General features: G+C 42.2%; 1 protein-coding gene across 1 annotated transcript; it reads right to left on the bottom strand.

The window, feature by feature from the left end:
- Nucleotides 1-1,488: 1,488 nt before the first annotated feature.
- LOC106610970 (protein eyes shut homolog) lies at nt 1,489-20,139 on the bottom strand. Its single transcript, XM_014210727.2, has 4 exons — nt 19,905-20,139; nt 5,960-6,064; nt 4,469-4,608; nt 1,489-1,789 (listed from the first exon to the last, which is right to left on the bottom strand). Exons 1-4 carry the CDS (start codon nt 20,137-20,139, stop codon nt 1,622-1,624), a joined length of 648 nt encoding a protein of 215 aa, XP_014066202.2. The 3' UTR covers nt 1,489-1,621.
- Between the last annotated feature and the right edge of the window lie 950 nt (nt 20,140-21,089).

The raw sequence follows: 21,089 nt of genomic DNA, 5'->3' as shown, positions 1-21,089 counted from the left end.
TATGCAGGTGTTGTTACATGTGGTCTGCCACTGCGAGGATGATCAGCTGTCCGTCCTGTCTCCCTGTAGCGCTGTCTTAGGCGTCTCACAGTACGGACATTGCAATTTATTGCCCTGGCCACATCTGCAGTCCCCATGCCTCCTTGCAGCATGCCTAAGGCATGTTCACACAGATGAGCAGGGACCCTGGGCATCTTTCCTTTGGTGTTTTTCAGAGTCAGTAGAAAGGCCTCTTTAGTGTCCTAAGTTTTCATAACTGTGAACTTAATTGCCTACTGTCTAAGCTTTTAGTGTCTTAACGACCGTTCCACAGGTGCATGTTCATTAATTGTTTATGGTTCATTGAACAAGCATGGGAAACAGTGTTTAAACCCTTTACAATGAAGATCTGTGAAGTTATTTGGATTTTTACGAATTATCTTTGAAAGACAGGGTCCTGAAAAAGGGACGTTTCTTTTTTTGCTGAGTTTATATTACTTACACTCTACACACACACACACACACACACACACACACACACACAACTTGATAGAATTGTGGCCCCAATTTAGCTTGTCTTCAGGGACCTTTATGGCATTGTGTACACTCCCACGGGGGTACTAGGGACACAGAGCTCTGCCAAGTGCTGTATTGTAAATCAATGGTTGTACGGCACGAACACCTAATGTCCCTCAGCCTGCTCAGGCTGACCATTCATTATAAACAGAAAACAGAGCATTCTGCTCCATTGCAAGGCTGCCAATATATACTGAACAAAAATATAAACGCAACATGCAACAACTTCAACGATTTTACTGAGTTACAGTTCATATAAGGAATTCATTTGGTCCTAATGTATGGATTTCACATGACTGCAGCCATGGGTTGGCCTGGGAGGGCATAGGCCCACCCACTGGGGAGCCAGGCCCAGCCAATCAGAATGAGTTTCTCCTCACAAAAGTGCTTTATTACAGACAGAAATACTCAGAAATACTCAGTTTCATCAGCTGTCCGGGTGGCTGGTCTCAGACGATCCCGCAGGTTAAGAAGCCGGATGTGGAGGCCCTGGGGTGGCATGGTTACACGTGGTCTGCGGTTGTGAGGCCGGTTGGACGTACTGCGAAATTCTCTAAAACGACGTTGGAGGTGGCTTATGATAGAGAAATTAACATTAAATTATCTGGCAACAACTCTGGTGGACATTCCTGCAGTCAGCATGACAATTGCACTCTCCAACAAAACTTGAGACATCTGTGGCATTGTGTTATGTTAAAAAACTGCATATTTACAGTGACCTTTGTCCCCAGCACAAGGTGCACCTGTGTAATGATCATGCTGTTCAATCAGCTTCTTGATATGCCACACCTGTCAGATGGATTATCTTGGCAAAGGAGAAATGCTCATTAACAGGGATGTGCACCAAATTTGTGCACCACATTTTAGAGAAATAAGCTTTTTGTCCGTATCGACAATTTCTGGGATCTTTTATATTTTTGTTCAGTGAAGTCATCTGTACATATGGGATATTTTCAAGGGGATGCCTCTATGCCATGTTCTCTTTTCGGTTATCATGTTATGTTTTTCAAGGTAAGGGAACAAAATGTGTTCATTTGTAATTTGGTTGAGGTATTCATTTAGGCACTCACCTGTAGCCATCAATCTCATCTACACAAGTGGCCCCGTTTTGACACCAGTGCTGAACACAATCGTTGATGTTTAAGCGGCAGTTACGTCCTGCCCATCCAGGTGCACAGACACAGGTGGAACTGCTAGCGTTGTTCAAGACACAACGTCCTCCGTTGGCACATAGCTGTAGACAGAAAAGAGAAAATTGTCACACACATCAATACATATTCATTTACTCCAAAATGACATGTGAAGACATCACACCATTCACACAACAAGTGCTTATTCACTATGTAATACTGTATCTTGGGGACAATACCAAATAACTCAGGCCTTTTGCAAAGCAAATGACATCTTGTTTCTTTTAAAAAGCTGTCAGAATCTTTGATATGATGTGTAACTAGATTCAATATTGGATTCCATAGCCACGTCTCGTTCCTTCTCTCTATTCCATGTTATATAACATTTTAATTCTCATCAAAGACAGGATATTGTTCTGAAGCGTAATGTATTGTAATATAATGCATTTCTATATCTCATTGTGATCCACTGGGATGAATACAGTGGTTAGGCATAACGCAGACAGTGGTTTTCCATCAATACGTAGATAGTGTTTGAGTTTCACAATTTACAGCATAAAATAGATTGTGATTGCTTCGATTAAATTATCTGCAGGGACAACACTGTGTGTGTGTGTGTGCGCGCGTGTAAGTTCCATGTTCATTTGTCTAACGAGACTAAAATGTCCTGATTAATGACAACATTCCAAACCATCATAGAGGTGTGACTAATTTGTCAATACGCTTAGCAACGGTCATCGAAATGTATAAAAAGGTTTTAAAAAACAGCGGACAATGAAGATACTCCAAACTTTATGATTTTTTTTATCAATCAGATATTGACTGGATTATAGAACATAAAACATTGTACTGGCATGGACAAATAATTAATGGAGTTCAGGCATTTTGGTGGGATTTCAGGTATTCAATTTATTGTAAAATGTCACTTTTTTCATATAATGCACTTATATATACACATTTCCTCAGTATATCAGGAATCTTTGAAATACTTTGTGATGAAATCAAGAAAATGATTTGTGCCTCATTTGAATATATACACTGAGGGTATTTGCATACATTAATAAATTAACATAAATGGGTGGAACTGGGCTGAAACCACCCAAAACTTGCTCTGTCTCTAGGCCTACCTGCACCTTCTAGACTGACTCATTAATTATTCAGTATTGTTGTTGTCACATTGTCTTGCATAATTAAACAAGTATGTCAAGGAAGATACCCATGGGATTTAAAATCAAAATGCTTGGCTATTACACCGATCTAAACATACTTTACATTGGTTGTGAGATCAGATATAATATCACTATCATCCAAGTGTTCCTTCTCGGATGTTGCTTTCATTTCAGCGCATCTAACTAGTAAACATTTCAACTGTATTAAATTATTTAAAAAAATTAATTGCACAAAACATCAAAACCCACCAACTTAAAGTTCTCTTTCTTCTCTTTCTTGTGACGTAACTGTCGAGATGGTGCGTTAAATCCCAGACCAAGAGTTAGCGTTTTTATAGATGCAACGGAAAGCCAGTGTATTCCATTGAGCACATTTCAGCCATTACCAGAAAGTTTGACAGGTCATTACAAATGTTTCCTCAGTCCTTACGTTAACGAGAAAAAACTAATTGCACAAGCGAGAGTGGAAAAGAATCACCACAGTAAAATAAAAGATTCCACGAGATTTAAGTGCCAAGTGGATTTTGCACCCCTCAAAACAGGAAATATATGGCTGGAAAGGAGAGACCCTCAGGTGGGCGTGGCATGCACGTTGCTAATATGTAGCAGCAGCCTGGGATCTAATAATATTTCATACTTCTTAAATACTTTGAGCATTTACTTTAGTCTGTATGTAGTGCCAGATGGGCGGGGTTTGCTTTAGTCTGTATGTTGTGCCAGATGGGCGGGGTTTGCTTTAGTCTGTATGTTGTGCCAGATGGGCGGGGTTTGCTTTAGTCTGTATGTAGTGCCAGATGGGCGGGGTTTGCTTTAGTCTGTATGTTGTGCCAGATGGGCGGGGTTTGCTTTAGTCTGTATGTTGTGCCAGATGGGCGGGGTTTGCTTTAGTCTGTATGTAGTGCCAGATGGGCGGGGTTTGCTTTAGTCTGTATGTTGTGCCAGATGGGCGGGGTTTGCTTTAGTCTGTATGTAGTGCCAGATGGGCGGGGTTTGCTTTAGTCTGTATGTAGTGCCAGATGGGCGGGGTTTGCTTTAGTCTGTATGTTGTGCCAGATGGGCGGGGTTTGCTTTAGTCTGTATGTTGTGCCAGATGGGCGGGGTTTGCTTTAGTCTGTATGTAGTGCCAGATGGGCGGGGTTTGCTTTAGTCTGTATGTTGTGCCAGATGGGCGGGGTTTGCTTTAGTCTGTATGTTGTGCCAGATGGGCGGGGTTTGCTTTAGTCTGTATGTAGTGCCAGATGGGCGGGGTTTACTTTAGTCTGTATGTTGTGCCAGATGGGCGGGGTTTGCTTTAGTCTGTATGTAGTGCCAGATGGGCGGGGTTTGCTTTAGTCTGTATGTAGTGCCAGATGGGCGGGGTAAACAAGCTCAATCAAGCCCAGATTCAGTATTTGAAATTATTTCAAATGGTATTTGAACCCAGAATTGTACTGTGCACCAATTTGTTTGCTGGGGTTTGTTTGTTCAGTTGGGGGCAAATCCTAAATTCCATTTAAGACAAATGTTCAAGTAGTCATGCATTGATGTCAATGGGAGATTAAGTGAAAATGTAATTTAAATGGAAGTTAGGATTAACCCCACGTTCTGCACAAAAAAAAGTGTTGTTTTACCCACTTGTATGTTCTGTGGGCACAGCAGGCGACATGTGTACTTCAGTCCATCAGGCAGATCCAGACAATGTGTGTTTCTAGGGCATGTGGTGTTGGGTAGGGTACAGGCATCTACATCCACCTCACACTTCTGGCCCAGAAACCCTGCAAGGAAGAGGCGAAACAGACTCATTATCATCAACATTGAGATTAGCCGCAGAGTAAAACTCAGCTGACCGGTAAAATGAGAAAATGAAAGTGTTTGTGAGGAGAAACAATGATTTTCTGACTGATACCATTAACTCAAACTTCTAGGGTCGGTTTCCCAGACACAGATTAAGATCCTGGATTTAAAAGCATATTCAATGGATCATTTCCATGTTTTTTGTCTAGGACTAGGTTTAAAGGTGCAATATGCAGAAATCGCTCTGCCATTTCCTGGTTGTAAAAATTCTAATAGTTCACCTAATTTCATTGTACCATCTAAACCGCTGTGAAAAATATTTTCGATAACCAAAAATATAGTATTTTGTGCTGTTTGAAAATGGTTTTCAAGACTGATCATGGCCTGCCGGAGGTTTCCCTGATCTAAGGACAACTCGTTCAGAATAACCTGCCCCATCTCTGGTCCTAAAGATGATCACCAGATCTGCATCCCAAATGGCATCCTATTCCCCATATAATGCACTACTTTTGACCAGAGCTCTATATATAGGTAACAGGATGCCATTTGGGATGATGGTGAAGTGGACACCAGGGTCATGTTCAATTCCATTTAAATTCTGTCAATTCAGGATGTAATCAGAAATTACAATGATCTACTTTGATTTCTTAATGAGGAAGAAATGGAATTTGGTTTAGAATTTCCGTTTCCGTTCTGAATTGACTGAATTGAAATGGAAGTGACCCCGACTCTGGTGGACGGTGTGATGGGGACAATGCTCTGATTGAAAGTACAGCATCATCTGGCAGCCCAGCATAAACTCTGCCCTGCATGCCAGTCACACACACACACACACACACACACACACACACACACACACACACACACACACACACACACACACACACACACACACACACACACACACACACACACTCTCGTCTCTAGGGTGGTACATCTCCATCAGACTGCATCAGTGAATGTAAATTCAGCCTCAGCCGGTCGAGACGAATAAACAATTACTGCAGAATCATATTAATACAGGAGTCGAATGCCCCATGAAAGGAGAGAGTATTCCATTTCACAATATTGACATAATTCTCCTGCAGTAATGAGCTTTGGCAATGAGCCGAGTGATTTGCTCAGCTGTCAGTCAAAGGACACTGTCCAAAAGGCACCCTATTCCCTTTATAGTGCACTACTTTTGACCAGGACCCATAGAACTGGTCAAAAGAAGTGCACTATATAGGAAATGAGGTTCCATTTGGGATGCATCCAATGGCTTGTTTGGGGCTGGGATGGAAAGGTCCCTGTGTTAGTGAAACTGAATGTGAGGGGGCACAACATAAATACCTGGGGGACAGCTGCATTTGTAGAAGCCAACAGAGTCCAAGCATGTCCCATTGTGCAGACAGGGGTTGGAGAAACACTGGTTAATTTCTGTCTCACAGTGGGGTCCTGAAAGACAAGAGGAAGGTGTAGTAGTGACTGATTACACTGTTTTAATTAGTGTATGTAGGCACTTTAATTAACCCCTAATGTAAATGAACTCAATGATTCAAAATTAGGATTGTAAATTCCCCTTTACAATTCTGAGGGAACATTCCAAAGTCCTGCAGTTTTATAAACAGTGCAGCATTTCATTCTTTTCATTTCTCTTTAGTAATTACAAATACTAGAAAAACAGCAGGAAAAACTATTTTCAAAAGCTATCATGCCACTCAACATTAAAATGCATAAGAATCTTAAACTGTGAAACACAAAAGCCAGTGTCTGACAGTGCTCTCTCTTGTTCCAAGTCTAGTTTAAATCTAGATAGTGATTCTCACAGTGCTCTCTCTTGTTCCAAGTCTAGCTTAAATCTAGATGGTGATTCTCACAGTGCTCTCTCTTGTTCCAAGTCTAGTTTAAATCTAGATGGTGATTCTCACAGCGCTCTCTCTTGTCCAAGTCTAGTTTAACTCTAGCTCGGATATAACCTTCCTACGTAATGCATCTAGATGGTGATTAAATGGTTCTACGGTGATTTAGTCGTTAAGCTCCTACCATACAGTGGATTCCTCTCAGATGTGACAGGGGAAGTGATTTATCATAAACGTCCGTTCATCAATAACGGCAAATCCAATACATGTAGTAAAAGCCCCTCTTGAAGGAGTCAAACTCAGGATATGTCCCATATGACACCCTATGCCCTATATAATGCACTACTTTTGACCAGAGCCCTATGGGATCCCCTATGGGCCCTGGTCAAAATAAGTGCACTATCAAGGGAATTGGGTGCCATTTCAGATGAAGCCTCAGTCTACTGTACAGCAGACCTACTGTGATTAATATCACAATGTTCTTTCTGTAGGTCATTATATATATACACTGCTCAAAAAAATAAAGGGAACACTTAAACAACACATCCTAGATCTGAATGAAAGAAATAATCTTATTAAATACTTTTTTCTTTACATAGTTGAATGTGCTGACAACAAAATCACACAAAAATAATCAAGGAAATCCAATTTATCAACCCATGGAGGTCTGGATTTGGAGTCACACTCAAAATTAAAGTGGAAAACCACACTACAGGCTGATCCAACTTTGATGTAATGTCCTTAAAACAAGTCAAAATGAGGCTCAGTAGTGTGTGTGGCCTCCACGTGCCTGTATGACCTCCCTACAAACGCCTGGGCATGCTCCTGATGAGGTGGAGGATGGTCTCCTGAGGGATCTCCTCCCAGACCTGGACTAAAGCATCCGCCAACTCCTGGACAGTCTGTGGTGCAACGTGGCGTTGGTGGATGGAGCGAGACATGATGTCCCAGATGTGCTCAATTGGATTCAGGTCTGGGGAACGGGCGGGCCAGTCCATAGCATCAATGCCTTCCTCTTGCAGGAACTGCTGACACACTTCAGCCACATGAGGTCTAGCATTGTCTTGCATTAGGAGGAACCCAGGGCCAACCGCACCAGCATATGGTCTCACAAGGGGTCTGAGGATCTCATCTCGGTACCTAATGGCAGTCAGGCTACCTCTGGCGAGCACATGGAGGGCTGTGCGGCCCCCCAAAGAAATGCCACCCCACACCATGACTGACCCACCGCCAAACCGGTCATGCTGGAGGATATTGCAGGCAGCAGAACGTTTTCCACGGCGTCTCCAGACTCTGTCACGTCTGTCACGTGCTCAGTGTGAACCTGCTTTCATCTGTGAAGAGCACAGGGCGCCAGTGGCGAATTTGCCAATCTTGGTGTTCTCTGGCAAATGCCAAACGTCCTGCACGGTGTTGGGCTGTAAGCACAACCCCCACCTGTGGACGTCGGGCCCTCATACCACCCTCATGGAGTCTGTTTCTGACCGTTTGAGCAGACACATGCACATTTGTGGCCTGCTGGAGGTCATTTTGCAGGGCTCTGGCAGTGGTCCTCCTGCTCCTCCTTGCACAAAGGCGGAGGTAGCGGTCCTGCTGCTGGGTTGTTGCCCTCCTACGGCCTCCTCCACGTCTCCTGATGTACTGGCCTGTCTCCTGGTAGCGCCTCCATGCTCTGGATACTACGCTGACAGACACAGCAAACCTTCTTGCCACAGCTCGCATTGATGTGCCATCCTGGATGAGCTGCACTACCTGAGCCACTTGTGTGGGTTGTAGACTCCGTCTCATGCTACCACTAGAGTGAAAGCACCGCCAGCATTCAAAAGGGACCAAAACATCAGCCAGGAAGCATAGGAATGGAGAAGTGGTCTGTGGTCTCCACCTGCAGAACCACTCCTTTATTGGGGGTGTCTTGATAATTGCCTATAATTTCCACCTGTTGTCTATTCCATTTGCACAACAGCATGTGAAATTTATTGTCAATCAGTGTTGCTTCCTAATTGGACCGTTTGATTTCACAGAAGTGTGATTGACTTGGAGTTACATTGTGTTGTTTAAGTGTTCCCTTTATTTTTTTGAGCAGTATATATATATATATATATGCCACATTGTGCAGCTACAAATCCATCCCAACAGCGATGTTCAAAGATATGTCAGAAGAACTGTATTATATGTATTATACAGGTAGTACTCTCAACGGGTGGAGGGGTAATTCTTCATGGAGGATGGAAGATGAAACATGACCCAAGAAATAACCGACATAAATATGTGTTTACTGCAAAGGAACTCGCCATCCGATTATTAAGTAATGCATTTCAGTGTGTGCATTTCTTTTTTACCATGGGAGACAGAATGCATATTCCAGACTGACCAAAAACAGAGGAATAATTCTACCAACAACTAAGTCAACTCTCTGCTACTCTTCATTCTTTTTGTCATAAACAGAGCAGAAGACACATTTCTGATGTAACAGCTGGATAAATACAGTTGTATTGTACAACACATTCCACCAAAACGTCTGTAGCCTTCAATAGAGCCACACAGAATAGAACCAAGAATGTTACAGTACAGTCCAGCTGCCTTAACTGACAGTGCAGCAGTAACCTAGCCTGAGTGGCAGTCTGCTTGTCATCCATAAGGAGGTGGAGAGAGAGCAGAAACAGGCTGGCTCCCAGGCTAAAACCCAGAGGAAGAAGAATGGGTCTGTTGGGGTGATGATGATGAATGTGAGTCGGTCAGATAAACTGGTCTTTGAAAGGTCAGGTAAACTGGTTATTGAAAGGTAAGGTTGAAAAATCAAGTAAACTGGCCATTGAAAGGTCAGGTAAACTGGTTATTGAAAGGTCAGGTAAACTGGCTATTGAAAGGTCAGGTAAACTGGCTATTGAAAGGTCAGGTAAACTGGCTATTGAAAGTTCAGGTAAACTGGTCATAAAAAAGTCAGGTAAACTAGTCATTGAAAGGTCAGGTTGAAAGGTCAAGTAAACTGGTCATTGAAAGGTCAGGTAAACTGGTTATTGAAAGCTCAGGTAAACTGGTTATTGAAAGGTCAGGTAAACTGGTCATTGAAAGCTCAGGTAAACTGGTTATTGAAAGGTCAAGTAAACTGGTTATTGAAAGGTCAAGTAAACTGGCTATTGAAAGGTCAGGTAAACTGGCTATTGAAAGGTCAGGTAAACTGGTCATAAAAAAGTCAGGTAAACTAGTCATTGAAAGGTCAGGTTGAAAGGTCAAGTAAACTGGTCATTGAAAGGTCAGGTAAACTGGTCGTTGAAAGGTCACAGTGAGAGGGTAGCTGATATAGAAGCCAGGATATAACCTGGGGATGAGTCTCAAATGGCACTGGTCCCTATATAGTTCACTACTGTTGACAGATAAAAGCAGAAAGTGATGAGATGCCCCCTGAGATGAAGGAACATAACAGTAAAATGGGAATATCATTGGACATGGAAGTAAATGCAGGTCGTTCAAGTCAAGTACAGAGAAATGTACAGAGCAGTATCAGAAGGATATATGTGCTCCTACGAACGTATCAGTCCGTCTGTCTTGTACTGTTAATATTATGTCATATGGATTAGGAATGGGCACGGTTATTTGAATATTCAAATATCTGAACGGACGTTAGTATTCAAACATTGTGCAGGTCTATTTTATCCAGAAAAAAGCATATTTTTTATTAAATTATCCTTGTGACATAGTTACATAGAAATTATATACCATGACATTTGAAAGTCTTAATTTAATAAAACAAACTTTGAATGTAGTTTTTATGACGATGCGTTGAGCTACTACTGCACATTTAGTCCTCCAGTCATCCCTGACAAGGGTATGCTATTAACCCCTCTTTAAATAGAGATGACAGACACACACCTAATGGAGGACCTGACACAGATCAACGCTAAACACTCATCAGAAATATTATTTATACTATTCTAATAGTGAAATAATTTCCCATTTCCATTCCTAATATGGATAACAATAGTATGTTGTGTTAGGCTATGTTGTGTCCCATATAAATCTTGGTTAACCCAGAACTAAAATCTCATGTAATGTTTACTTAGTCTGTCCACGAGAGATGTCAATATATAATTAACAAAAATATGAACTAAAAATGTAAAGTGTTCATCCCATGTTTCATGAGCTGAAATAAAAGATCCCAGAAATGTTCCATACTCACAAAAAGCTTATTTCTCTCAAATGTTGTGCACAAATTTGTTCACATCCCTGTTAGTGAGCATTTCTCCCTTGCCAAGATATTTCATCCACCGGACAGGTGTGGCATATCAAGAAGCTGATTAAACAGCATGATCATTACACATGTGCACCTTGTGCTTGGGACAATAAAATGCCACTCCAAAATGTGCAGTTTCTTCACACAACGCAACAGATGTCTCAAGTTTAGAGGGACTGCAGGAATATCCACCAGAGCTGTTGCCAGGGAATTGAATGTTCAATTCTCTACCATAAGCCACCTCCAACGTAATTTTTGAGAATTTGGCAGTACATCTAACCGGCCTCACAACCGCAGACCATGTGTAACCACTTCAGCCCAGGACCTCCAAATCCGGCTTCTTCACCTATGGGATCATCTGAGACCAGGCACCCGGACAGCTGATGAAACTGAGAAGTATTTATGTCAGTAATAAAGCCCTTTTGTGGAGTAAAATTAATTCTGATTTGCAGGTCCGGGCCCCCAAGTGGGTGGGTCAATGCCCTCCCAGGCCCACCCATGGCTGTGCCCCTGCCCAGTCATGTGAAACCCATAGATTAGGACGTAATGAATTTATTTAAATGGACTGATTTCCTTTTAATTTGATTTATTTAGTCCTTATATGAAATGTAACTCAGTACATTCGTTGAAACTGTTGCATGTTGCGTTTATATTTTTGTTCAGTATAGAACAAATCAATATTTTATTTCACTTTTATTTAACTAGGCAAGTCAGTTCAGAACAAATTCTTATTTACAATGACAGCCTACACCGGCCAAACCCTGGTGACGCTGGGCCAATTGTGCACCGCCCTACGGGACTCCCAATCACGGCCAGATGTGATACAGCCTGGATCTCTCTCAGTAAGCATGGCAATGCTCCCCTGAATATTTCAAAAATTCCCATTATGAGCATTTACCTAGTTAAGTAAATAATCCTCAAAACCACCTCAAAATGTATTCATGAAATATCATAAATACCTTTGATACTGAAACCTGAAGGTCATGTAGCAAACCATGAACCGTCAATGAGGAATAAACCTGGAAATGGTTCAGGGTGAATGTTTGTGATTACTTCATTGTTATACATTGGGATTAATTTCCCATTTCTAAAGCTCCAGGTTAGGTGAAGTGGATAACGATGTGTGCATCGCAGATGAAATAAGCAATGGAAACCAATTAAGATAGGATTATATCTTTCTGCAGAGCAAACTTAATTACTAATGTACCATGAACTTTATACATTAGCGTAGGAACGCTCACAGAAAAGCATGCACGTAAAGGATATTGAGATGAATGAGAGAACGAGGCATTAACCAGATCTGGGTTCAAATAGTATTCAACATATTAAAAATTGCTTTAGCCTGCCTGGAGTGGGAGTGCCTGTTATGCAGGGTTTTGGTTTGCACTTTTGAGACTTTCCTGTTAGTTCCACCACAGCAGGCAAGCCCAGTCAAGCACAGATACAGTATTTTAAATTATTTTAAATAGTATTTGAACCCAGGAACCCAGACAATAGCATTAAGAACTGAGATTAGTGTGTGTGTGTGTGTGTGCGCGCGCGTGTGTGTGTGTGTGCGTGTGTGCGTACGTCCATGTAGATCACAGCTCTTCATTGACGCATCATGGCGAGAGAGAGCACAGCAAGGTTCAATGTTATGTTACAGAATGGCACCCTATTCCCTATATAGTGCACTACTTTTGACTAGAGCCCTATGAGCCCTGGTCAAACGTAGTGCACTTTAAAGGGAATGTGGTGCCATTTGGGACACACATCAAAACTCAGATCTCCAGCACCATGTAGCCAGCTCATAAATACCCAGAGAGGACTTGGCTGGTGTCAGTAATTGGCTCATATAATGCAGTTCTTGGGCACTGTCCAAGGCTAAAGCAACAGTTCTTGGGCACCGTCCAAGGCCAAAGCAACACACTATGCAAACCTTTGCAAAAATTTATAAAATAATGATAAATTGTATTTTCAGAAAGAACACCACCACCAAAGAAGCCCTCTGCTTAATTATTCATTTCTTACTGTACAGTATGGGTCGGCAACATGCGGCCCGCGAGACAAAACCAGTGTAGTGAAGGGCTTTTTGGGCTTAGTTGTGGTCAATTTGCAGTGTACCAATGATTAGGTGGTTGATGAAGGCAAAGCACAACTTTATATTTCCTACATTATTATTATATTTATTTTATTCTAGCACTTAAACGATTTAATCTATAAAACACAAAACCAACTTTAAAACACAGTGATTGAAAAAATATTTGTGATAGCATTTATACTTTTTGTACTACAACAATATATTAATGAGTTCCCAATGCATTTCAATGGCAAAAAAAAAGGTCCATAGACTTGAATGGTAAAACAATGAAAGATTCTAGAATCTAGACCCATGTCCTCTTTCACCTTTTAAGCAATCAACTCCAAACCAACATTGAGATGTTCAGACTGTCCCTACTGAGATTGCCTGTCTAGCGATTTTTAATACTATGTACAGTATACTTTCTGAACTATAACAATTTTAAATGTGCGTAAAATAACATGAATGAGAACCATAAGTATACAGAAGTAGCTTTTTAAAATGGCTCCTTTGCCAGTTATGCTTCATGACCAACTTCAAAACATTCATCTTCAAACTCTTTAAAATCTTTATCAACTATAACTACACTGAACAAAAATATAAACACAACATGCAACAATTTCAAAGATTTTACTGAGTTACTGTTCATATAATGTTCACAAAATTGCCGTCAGAAAACCGCTTGCCCACACAGTGCCATACACGCTGTCTGCCATCTGCCCGGTACAGATGAAGCCAGGATTCATCCGTGAAGAGCACATTTCTCCAGCGTGCCAGTGGCCACAGAAGGTGAGGATTTGCCCACTGAAGTTGGTTACGTTGCCGAACTGTAGTTCGACGAGCATGCAGATGAGCTTCCCTGAGACACTTTCTGACAGTTTGTGCAGAAATTCTTCAGTTGTGCAAACCCACAGTTTCATCAGCTGTCCAGGTGGCTGGTCTCAGACGATCGATCCTGCAGTTGAAAAAGCCAGATGTGGAGTTCCTGGGCTGGCATAGTTACACGTGGTCTGCAGTTGTGAGGCCAGTTGGGCGTACTCCCAAATTCTCTAAAACAACGAAGCTTATGGTAGAGAAATCAACATTAAATTCTCTGTCAACAGCTCTGGTGGACATTGCTGCAGTCAGCATGCCAATTGCACGCTCCTTCAAAACTGCACAGTTTAGAGTGGCCTTTGATTGTCCCCAGAACAACGTGCACCTGTGCAATGATCATGCTGTTTAATCAGCTTCTTGATATGCCACACCTGTCAGGTGGATGGATTATCTTGGCAAAGGAGAAATGCTCAATAACAGGGATGTAAACAAATTTGTGCACAACATTTTAGAGAAATAAGCTTTTTGTGAGTATGGAAAATTTATGGGATCTTTTATTTCAGTTCATTTTCACAAGCATGACGCTGGAGAGACGAAGCAAGTACGGGGAGTCAAACATTTAATATAGAACGGACATGGAACGAGACAGGAACAGCGTCAGCAAACAAGTAATACAGACAAAAAACAATTAATGCAGCAGCAGGGAACAGAGCAAGGGAACTGACAAATATAGGGGAGGAAATAAACAGGTGATGAATGAGTCCAGGTGAGTCCAATATCGCTGATGCGCGTGACGAGGGAAGGCAGGTGTGCGTAATAGATGGCAGGAGTGCGTGATGCAGGGCAGCCTGGCGCCCTCAAGCGCCAGGGGGGGGGGAGAGCAGGAGCAGACGTGACAGTACCCCCCCCCCAGTGGCGCCATCTGGCGTCCCACCTGGGCGAACCGGCCGAGACATGGGCGCTAGGCAAGCCGGTTGGGGCGTGGAAGCCCAATGAACCGGCAGGTGCGTGGAGCCTGGCGAGCCGGCTGAGGCATGGAAGCCCGACGATCTGGCTGAGTGTAAGGGTTGCGGAACTGGTAGCAGTGAAGTCAGACGCAGGAGAGCAGAAATAGGAAATAGCTGGAGCAGTTTAATACAAAACCCACGGCAATACAAAAAGAACCTACATGGGTACAAAACCCGACGCGCACCAGTAACATAGAGTACAAGCCCTTACAAACAAACAAACAATTCCACACAAGGACATGGGGGAAGCAGAGGGTTAAATAAACAACAATTAATGAGGGAAATGGAAACCAGGTGTGTAAGAAAACAAGACAAAACAAATGGAAAATGAAAAGTGGATCGACGATGGCTAGAAGACCGGCGACGCCGACCACTGAACACCGCCCGAACAAGGAGAGGAAACGACTTCGGTGGAAGTCGTGACACTGAGGTAAGACGCCTGTCGATCCTGCTGCAGAGAGGGAGCCCGAAGATCCGGTGGAGTGTGAAGTGGAACGGAAACCCGCCGAGCCAAGGAAACCTATCGAGCCAGCCAGGGCGTGGAAACCCGACGGGCTTCCAACAACAACAACAAAAAACTCCTGGACCGGATGGGCGAACAAGAACTGACGATCCGGCTGAGGCCCGACGTGGGATGGGCGCCATCCGAGCCAACCAGGGCAAAGAAACCTCTCGAGCCAGCTAGAGCGTGGAAGCCCGACGAGCTGGCTAGGCACCCCCGGGTTGCATCGGCGGCGACCCAGAGCCGAAGTCACCACCAACCAGAACGCCAGTGCTCTCCAATGCTTCGTATGTTGGCTGCTGCATTCTGTCACAAGCATGACGCTGGAGAGACGAAGCAGGTATGGGGAGTCAAACATTTAATATAGAACAGACATGTAATGAGACAGGAACAGCGTCAGCAAACGAGTAATAAAGACAAAAAATCTATTAATGCAGCAGCAGGGAACAGAGCAAGGGAACTGACAAATATAGGGGAGGAAATAAACATGTGATGAATGAGTCCAGGTGAGTCCAATATCGCTGATGCGCGTGACGACGGAAGACAGGTGTGCGTAATAGATGGCAGGAGTGCGTGATGCAGGGTAGCCTGGCGCCCTCAAGTGCTGGGGGGGAGAGCAGGAGCAGACGTGACACTCATGAAACGTGGGACCAACACTTTACATGTTGCGTTTATATTTGTGTTCATTGTATGTATACATTTGCATAAATGTGCATAAAATTCCAATTCTTAAAAACTTTTATCAACTGTATTTGCATAAACTAAATTTGCATAAAATAACTCAACAACAGTAACTCTTGAACCATTCAAGCTAGAGATGCCAAACCAACTTCACATGTTCAGGCTATCCTATACATTAAATCGTCATTCACAAGCTAGAAAGCTCACCACATTTTTCTTCAGGTAATGTACTTTTCTTGTTATAATAATTTTTCAGCCCCAGAACCATTTGCTCTAACAAAAATCGTCCCGTGGCTGAATCTAGCTGCCTTCCCCTGCTGTGCAGTACGTTTTCCTGAAGCATGTGGCCGGCCTTACGTCATTACAATCAGATTATCTGGTTGTAAACTGGGTGGATGTCATAACAACTACATGATCTGTTTGTAATGATGTAATTTCAACCAGTTGCCTGCTAGGTCTACTCTTTCAGCCAGAGTTAATGTGATGCCTTTTCGGTTTGTCTTTGGAGATTCTACCATAGCTCCAGTTTTCCTTCCTGTATACCATTGGAGAGACACACAGGTTTACAACAGGCACGTGTCTGTCTGTCTGCCTGTCTGTCTGCCTGCCTGCCTGCCTGCCGGTCTGCAGTAGAGCACTGGCCTGTGATGTACTAAAACGTGAGCACTGGAACAACGAAAGGGGGCATTTTACTACGGCCATTTTACATTTATTGTCTGCTTTCTTTGCTTAGAGGTACGGCATGCATCGGTAGAGATGTGTTTTATTCAAGATAATAGTGCAGTACTACCGGAGACATCACAAGCCACTAAATCTACCTTTTATGAGAAAACAGGAAGCGGGCAGAATATAAACATTCAGAGTAAGTAAATAAAAAAGAGTTGGTGGCAAACACGTGAAGTTGTCTAATAAAATCTAAGCTCTAACATGATGATATATGAACACTGACAACCACAACCACTTTGGTTCAGTGATTGAAGCAGTGGTACAACCATCTACTGTATATTGTGGGCAGAGAGAGAGAGAGAGAGAGAAACATGATATTCAATCCTTTAGTAACCCTAAAATGTGTATATTTTAAAAACTTCTTTAGTCATCCTAAAATGTATATATTTTAAAACCTCCTTTAGCTAACCTCAAATGGAAGCATCTTAAATCCTCTTTGGAATTCCTCTTAGATGTTTTAAAGCAATTAACCCTAATATTCTCCTGCTCCTTGATTTTACATTATGATTGCTTCCACTTGGAGAAGAACCTAGCAGTTCGTCAGACAGTCTGTTGTTTCAAGGGCCATATAAAAAGAGACAGGATACAGAGCGGAGATTAGCTTCTTTAAATCCACAAGACTGAATTACTTGTGTTCTGGGACTCCTTGGCTTTGCAATAGCTGTGTGATTTCAATTAGGAGACTCTGATTGGAAATATAACGAGGCAGGGGAAAGATACGGACAACAAAAGGCATGATCTGCGTCCCAAATGGCACCACATTCCCTTTATAGTGTACTACTTTTGACCAGGACCCATAGGGCTCTGATCAAAAGTAGTGCACTATATAAGTAATAGAGTGCCATTTGAGACACATGCCCTATCTCGGAGGAATCTGCCCTTCTAAAGTTTCATAGTGTCTCTTCAGCATGTCACCGGACATTTTTTGGCAGATTACAATCAGGTGCTTGGCATTTTGTGATGGCCTTTTGGACAGCACCTTGTCTGCCTGCCTGGAAAAAGAAAATAAACCCTTGATATGCGTCTGGGGGAAAAAACTATAAAGCCATGCAAGGTGAAAAATGCCTCCAATGTCTGTACAGTTTCCCTAAGAATAAAGGGTAACACTTTATACAAAGGGTACCTACATAGGGACCTTATGACACATTCATAACCCGTATATCTGCAGTACGTGAGCATTTTATAAATGCTTATACCATCGGCCACAAGTTCATATTTTTCTAGTCTGAATAAAAACTTAAATATCAGGGGCTTGAGCAATGCACTCAGAAATGTTTGATCTACTCCAGACAGACTGGTCCTGAGGGGCTTTGAGACGGGTTCTGAAATTAAACGGGCCTTCTGAAAGTCCGCCCGCTTCAACGCTTCATAATTCCACATCGAAAAAGGGATCTCTGGATGCCTAGGGCTGTGTCACAAATTGCAGCCTTTTCCCTGCATAGTACATTACTTATGACCAGGAGGAGCCCTATTGGCCCTGGTCAAAAGTAGTTCCCTAAATAGGGAATAGGGTTCCACTTGGCATGGATGCCTCGGAGTGAAGGGTTCCATCAGTCACTGAGGTGCTGCCACATTGTGAGAGACAATTTTCCATCAGCGAAGTGGCAACAGATATTTGAGCCTGGCGCAGCACAAAAAAAGCCCTAGCTCATGTAATGCTATGTAAGGACTTATCGAAGTGACAGGTGTGAGTGTGTCAGCTAAGATGGGGACTGAGGTTCTGCTGACAGGATTGAGAGGGACCAAAGACGAAAGACATGAAATGAAGAGAGCCACTTGTTTCTTCTGAGGGGTTGTGGTTTGGTTTAGGCTGTTGTATGTATGATGGAGAACTAGATATTTGAAATGAATTCTATTTTTGGGTTCCAAATTAAACATATATCGAGAAGATGTGCAATGTTGAACACCAGAGGAAAACACATGAAAGTTATAATCTAAAGACTTGTTTACTAGTATTCCTCAAACTCTTTTCAACAGAGTCTAAAATATTTGGAATTTGGTTAATGGAGCCTGAAATGAATAGTGTATGATGATTAAAACAAATTGAAAAATGACTTTTCATGGCATCCAGCTTTTTGTACAGGTTTAGAATAAACAAGGAGCATCATTAACTATCAAATGACATGAGTCTAAAATTGTATTGAAATATTTCTGTAAAGTTAATTACTTTTTTGGTCTAACCCAAGGATTACGCTTTTGGACTTAAAAATTGTTTTAAAAAAAAGTATTAGTTTCATTTTTATCATATCTAAGAGAACCTATATTTGTTAATGTTTTTCCTTTAGGGTGGATAGAAGTGGTTAAATGACTCCAATAGCTGCTGCTTATAGTATTGATGTATTAGACAATATCTTGTTGCTTTCCTTGGTAGGCAGGTTCAATGAAGAAACGTCCTGCAACCCCCGTCTGCCTTTCATATTTTAGACAAAATAACGCAGATTATGGAATAATCCACTTGGAGAGGCATTGTGAAAAGATGAACAATGGGAATGACACGCCTTATAACGGGAATGACACGCCTTATAACGGGAATGACACGCCACGCCTTATAACGGGAATGACACGCTTTAGGGCAACAATATTAATTTGGGAAAAACATGTACTATGGCCTCCAACACATTCAGCAGATGGCATGTGGAGAGGAGGAAGAAACACTGTATTAAACGTGTGATAGGATAGTGCAGATCTAAACACATGAGGATAAACACTGTATTAAACATGTGATAGGATACTGCTGATACAAACACGAGGATAAACACTGTATTAAACGTGTGATAGGATACTGCAGATCCAAACACATGAGGATAAACACTGTATTAAACGTGTGATAGGATACTGCAGATCTAAGACCAGTAGTATCCAATATGCACTTCAATGTACAAACGTTTCTTTTAAAACTGCAAAATAACTTAATATTTAAAGTTATATGTAGTGATCAATACTCTGAAAATAGTGCATCCTTATACAGTATCAAAATATTTTCCAAAACAAACACTACAGTAAAATGACTTTTACATAAAACTCTGAAGAAGTGTATAATTTGTATTTCTCAACCTACCAAGGAAGTTGCAGTGAAAACAACCAAACATGCGTATACTTAACGCAGTAGTCGGCAGTGGTCAGAGCGTTGGGCCAGTAACTGAAAGGTTGCTGGATCGAATCCACGAGCATCTGTCGTTCTGCCCCTGAACAAGGCAGTTAACCCACTGGATGTTGATTAAGCCCCCCGCACCTCTTTGATTCAGAGGGGTTGGGTTAAATGACTCCTGCACCTCTTTGATTCAGAGGGGTTGGGTTAAATGACTCCTGCACCTCTTTGATTCAGAGGGGTTGGGTTAAAGGTGGAAGACACATTTCAGTTGAAGGCATTCAGTTGTACAACTGACTAGGTATCCCCCTTTCACTTTCCCTTACCTGTGTAACCAGGGCTACAGATACATCTGTACTGTGGGGGAGCCGTGGGTTGACTTGAGGTGATGCAGGTGGCCCCATTCATACAGCTGTCTGGGTAGATCAGGCAGGCGTTCCCTCCATACTGACAGAACTCCCCTATCCATCCAGGAGCACAGAGACACTGTGAGGAAGAGATGAACCAGTAATCATTGATCTGCAGACAAACACAATCACCAATCTGGTCTTGGAAATCCATACTAACCAGGTCTGTTATTGGACTAATTCCTGTATACTCCTACTGCATCACATATTTTACTGCCAATTATACGTTTTTGGAGTAATGTACATTCTACACAACATACTGCCATGCAGGTTACCAATAGACAGCAATAGTAATGTGGTCTTTTTGTAGCCATAAATGGTGGCTAACTCCGCACCAGTTCGTTGGCCAAAGCCTCTGGGGAAATTAATGGGGTTTTGGAGTTTTTTTTTTAATAAACTCTGAAAATAAGTTCTGTGGTAAACACAGGCTTAGGAGATCCTATACGTTTGTTCTATGAAATAATCTTCATCAGCTAACGTACCTTTTTGTGGAACTTTAAGTATATATAAGCACATAAAGGCTTCATAACTCATAAAGGTCATGTTAACTGACTGATATTATCTCATAGAACAAAACATATAAGTTCTCCTAAGCCTGTGTTAACCTCAGACCTTATTTTTGGGGTTGACCCCAAAACGCCATTCTTTCCCACATAGGAATGGCTGAAGTTTAATTTCTGTTTTTAAGACTTAACTGGCGAGCTCTATGCCTCTACACTAAGGCAACTTCCTGATGAAATCCATACCAGGGAAACCTCCAATGGCAGTGAGTTGACCGGTTCACATTGTGCATCTCAACACTAATTTAACTAAAGTTTCATTTAACAGCAGATCCAAGTGCTGATGGGTAGCGTACGGTATCTCTGTTCTTACTAATTAGAAGGTTTAATTTGGTTCTACGACGTGAACGCCAGTACCTCTTCAGTCTACACTGAATAAAGAGGGCAACTTCAGGACACAGTCAGCGCATCTAATGGACAACAGCCCAAATTGACCTGACAAAACGACCTCATCATTTCCCCAGGGGGTAGCAGATCAAGAAATTGCAAAGGAGACGGCTCATTACGCCAGACTAGTGTCAATGTCTTGATTATGACTGACACT

Source organism: Salmo salar, chromosome ssa01, assembly GCF_905237065.1.
Source record: "Salmo salar chromosome ssa01, Ssal_v3.1, whole genome shotgun sequence".
NCBI lineage: Eukaryota > Metazoa > Chordata > Actinopteri > Salmoniformes > Salmonidae > Salmo > Salmo salar.
The sequence above is the reverse complement of the archived record's forward strand: the minus strand, read 5'-3'. Positions and strand labels throughout refer to the sequence as shown.

Excerpts from the sequence above, each read along its gene's own strand:
- LOC106610970 (XM_014210727.2), bottom strand. The coding sequence starts at position 20,139 with ATGGATTTCCAAGACCAGATTGGTGATTGTGTTTGTCTGCAGATCAAT. Across the intron at positions 6,065-19,904 it reads CTGTAGCCCTGGTTACACAG|GACCCCACTGTGAGACAGAA; the intron begins GTAAGGGAAAGT and ends CTTGTCTTTCAG. Across the intron at positions 4,609-5,959 it reads CAAATGCAGCTGTCCCCCAG|GGTTTCTGGGCCAGAAGTGT; the intron begins GTATTTATGTTG and ends TCTTCCTTGCAG.